At 48.7% G+C, this 2,498-nt stretch overlaps 1 protein-coding gene across 1 annotated transcript in view; it reads left to right on the forward strand.

The window, feature by feature from the left end:
* Positions 1-2,179, forward strand: part of USP11 (ubiquitin specific peptidase 11) — a 15,287-nt gene extending 13,108 nt beyond the window's left edge. Inside the window, exons 18-22 of the mRNA XM_025043393.1 lie at positions 584-660; positions 908-1,109; positions 1,191-1,306; positions 1,475-1,563; positions 1,645-2,179. Of these exons, the coding sequence (XP_024899161.1) occupies positions 584-660; positions 908-1,109; positions 1,191-1,306; positions 1,475-1,563; positions 1,645-1,782 (622 nt within the window). The 3' untranslated portion in view covers positions 1,783-2,179. The remainder of the gene's footprint in view (positions 1-583; positions 661-907; positions 1,110-1,190; positions 1,307-1,474; positions 1,564-1,644) is intronic.
* Positions 2,180-2,498: the final 319 nt, after the last annotated feature.

Consider the following 2,498-nt stretch of genomic DNA (forward strand, 5'->3'; position numbering starts at 1 on the left):
GAGTCAAGGCCAAGGTTTCTGGGGCTAAAGTTGGATGGGATCACCTGCCCAGGTTTCTGTTCCCTCTAAATCTACCTTCTTCCCCGCTCTCCCTCACTCAAACCCTCCTGTCACTTGACTACCCAATCGTATTCCCACCTCAGAGCCTTTGGGTGTTCCTTCTCACAGGAATGCTCTTCAGTTCTCAAAAGGACTCCTTTATTTTGCTCAGGTGTCTGATCAAATGTCACCTTATCAGAGAGAGATGTTCTCTTATTACGAGATTAAGAGCCACTTCTCCCCCAGCCATCACTTCTGCTACATTGCCTCCCAGTGCTCTTTTCTGGCCAAGCATTACTTTGTTTCTAACTCAGTAACATCACTTGATGTCACATCCCAGATCCCCTTTTGCCTGTTTACTGTTAGAGTAAACCCTTTAAGGGTGAAGACTTTTTGTGTGTCTCTTCTCACTGATTATAATAGTGTGGGGTATGCATTAGGAACTCAATAGATTTTTGTAGAATAAACAAAATATAAAATATAAAGAGAGAACCAAAAAGATACAGCCAGTTTCAAAAATAAGACCAACATTTCCATGAAACAGAAAGGGAACAGAAATACAAAGTAGTGCCAAAGGATTTAGCAGTACAGTTAGTAAATACCTGGTGGGTGGGCGCGTGAGTGAGTGAGTGAAATAGGAAGAGGAAACGGGAGGGTCAGAGGCATACTCTAAAATTAGACTAGTCTCTTATAGACCAGAAACCAAACAAAAGTATACACTAGTATAAAAGCACATACAGAAGACAATCAGTGAGCACTTGAATGAATGAATGAATGAATGACAGGATTTTAACATGTGAAGAGCAAAGTAGAGTGACAGGCGAATTAGAAATCTCTGTACCAGACAGGACTCACTAAGGCCATCTAGTGCAAAGCCTGCCCAGAAAGTGTTTGTGTACTGACTTAGGCTCTGTCTACAGGTACTGCCCTTCCTGCAAGCAGCACCAGCTGGCTACCAAGAAGCTGGACCTGTGGAAGCTGCCTGAGACACTCATTATCCACCTGAAGCGCTTTTCCTACACCAAGTTCTCCCGCGAGAAGCTGGACACCCTTGTGGAATTTCCTATCCGGTCTGGAGCCATGGGGCTGGCTGAGGGGAAGGCAGGGAATGGGGAGAGGGCATGCTGGTATTAATCTTTCCCCACCCACAGGGACCTGGACTTCTCCGAGTTTGTCATCAAGCCTCAGAATGAGTCAGCCCCAGAGCTGTACAAATATGATCTCATCGCGGTGTCCAACCATTATGGGGGCCTGCGTGATGGACACTGTATGTGGCAGGGGCATGCCTTGGTGGGGGGTGTAGTATATCCCCGGGGGATGACTAGGGTGTGAGCTAGTGGTGAGGTCATCAGGGTGGGAGGAGTGAGAGAGTGAACCTGGTGGACACCTCTTAGGGGCCAGAGAATGGGTAAGGACAGCTCTCCCTTTTTTCCAGACACGACATTTGCCTGCAACAAGGACAGTGGCCAGTGGCACTACTTTGATGACAACAGCGTCTCGCCTGTGACTGAGAATCAGATTGAGGTGTGACTTCCGTCCTCTCCTCGCCTTCTCCCGGCCCTCCCTCCTCCCCAATCCACACTGACTCCTGTCTTCTCCCCACAGTCCAAGGCAGCCTACGTCCTCTTCTACCAACGCCAGGACGTAGCTCGTCGCCTGCAACCCCAGGCCAGCTTATCTGACCCCCCAGCACCTCCTGCCTGTGGACCCCCACCCAACTCTGAGCTTATGGATCTAAACTGAGCAGGCCCTGGCCCTGCCACAAGGACAGAAGCTATCTCTGCTCTCTTCCTTTCCTTCTCCCTCCTGTCCTCTTAACCGTGTTAGGTGTTAGGTGCCCTATGCCAGGCATTGCAGGCTTAGTTGTGGCTACTGTTCTCCTGTGCCGCCTTATTGCTCTTTCCTGGGGAAGAAGAGGTTGTGTCTCCTCCCAGCAGTGTTTCCCTGCCTGTGTTTGCCCCTTAGATCATTAACTTTTCCTTCTATTCTCTATTTATGGTTGTTCCCTTTCCACTGTTCTCAACCTGGGGTGTTCTGAGGGGGTGGTGGTGGGGTACACCTGAACACAAGAGTGTATTTTCTTATCAAGACCCTGTACCTTCCTCTGTGTATACATAAAGTGCCAGTGTATTTCTCGGCAGTGTGGGGTTTTTATTTCACATACTAAGTACCAATTGTGTGCCTGTGTGGTTAGATGTGCTTATTGAATGCTAGGTGTGTGATGGATGCTGCTCTGAGTGTGTAGTGTGCCAGGTGCTATTCTAAGTGCTTTTGAAGCACTATCTACGTGCCAGGCACGATTCACAGCACTAAGTGCATGCCCAGTGTTTTCCAGAGTGTTTTCTACATGTTGACTCGGAATCCTCACAACAGTCCCACACCCGAGTTGTCATCTCCACTTTCAGATGGGGAAACCGAGGTACACAGGTCAAGCCATTGCTCAAGTTGTGTCAGGAGGT

This window comes from Pteropus alecto, unplaced genomic scaffold, assembly GCF_000325575.1.
Source record: "Pteropus alecto unplaced genomic scaffold, ASM32557v1 scaffold392, whole genome shotgun sequence".
Classification (NCBI taxonomy): domain Eukaryota; kingdom Metazoa; phylum Chordata; class Mammalia; order Chiroptera; family Pteropodidae; genus Pteropus; species Pteropus alecto.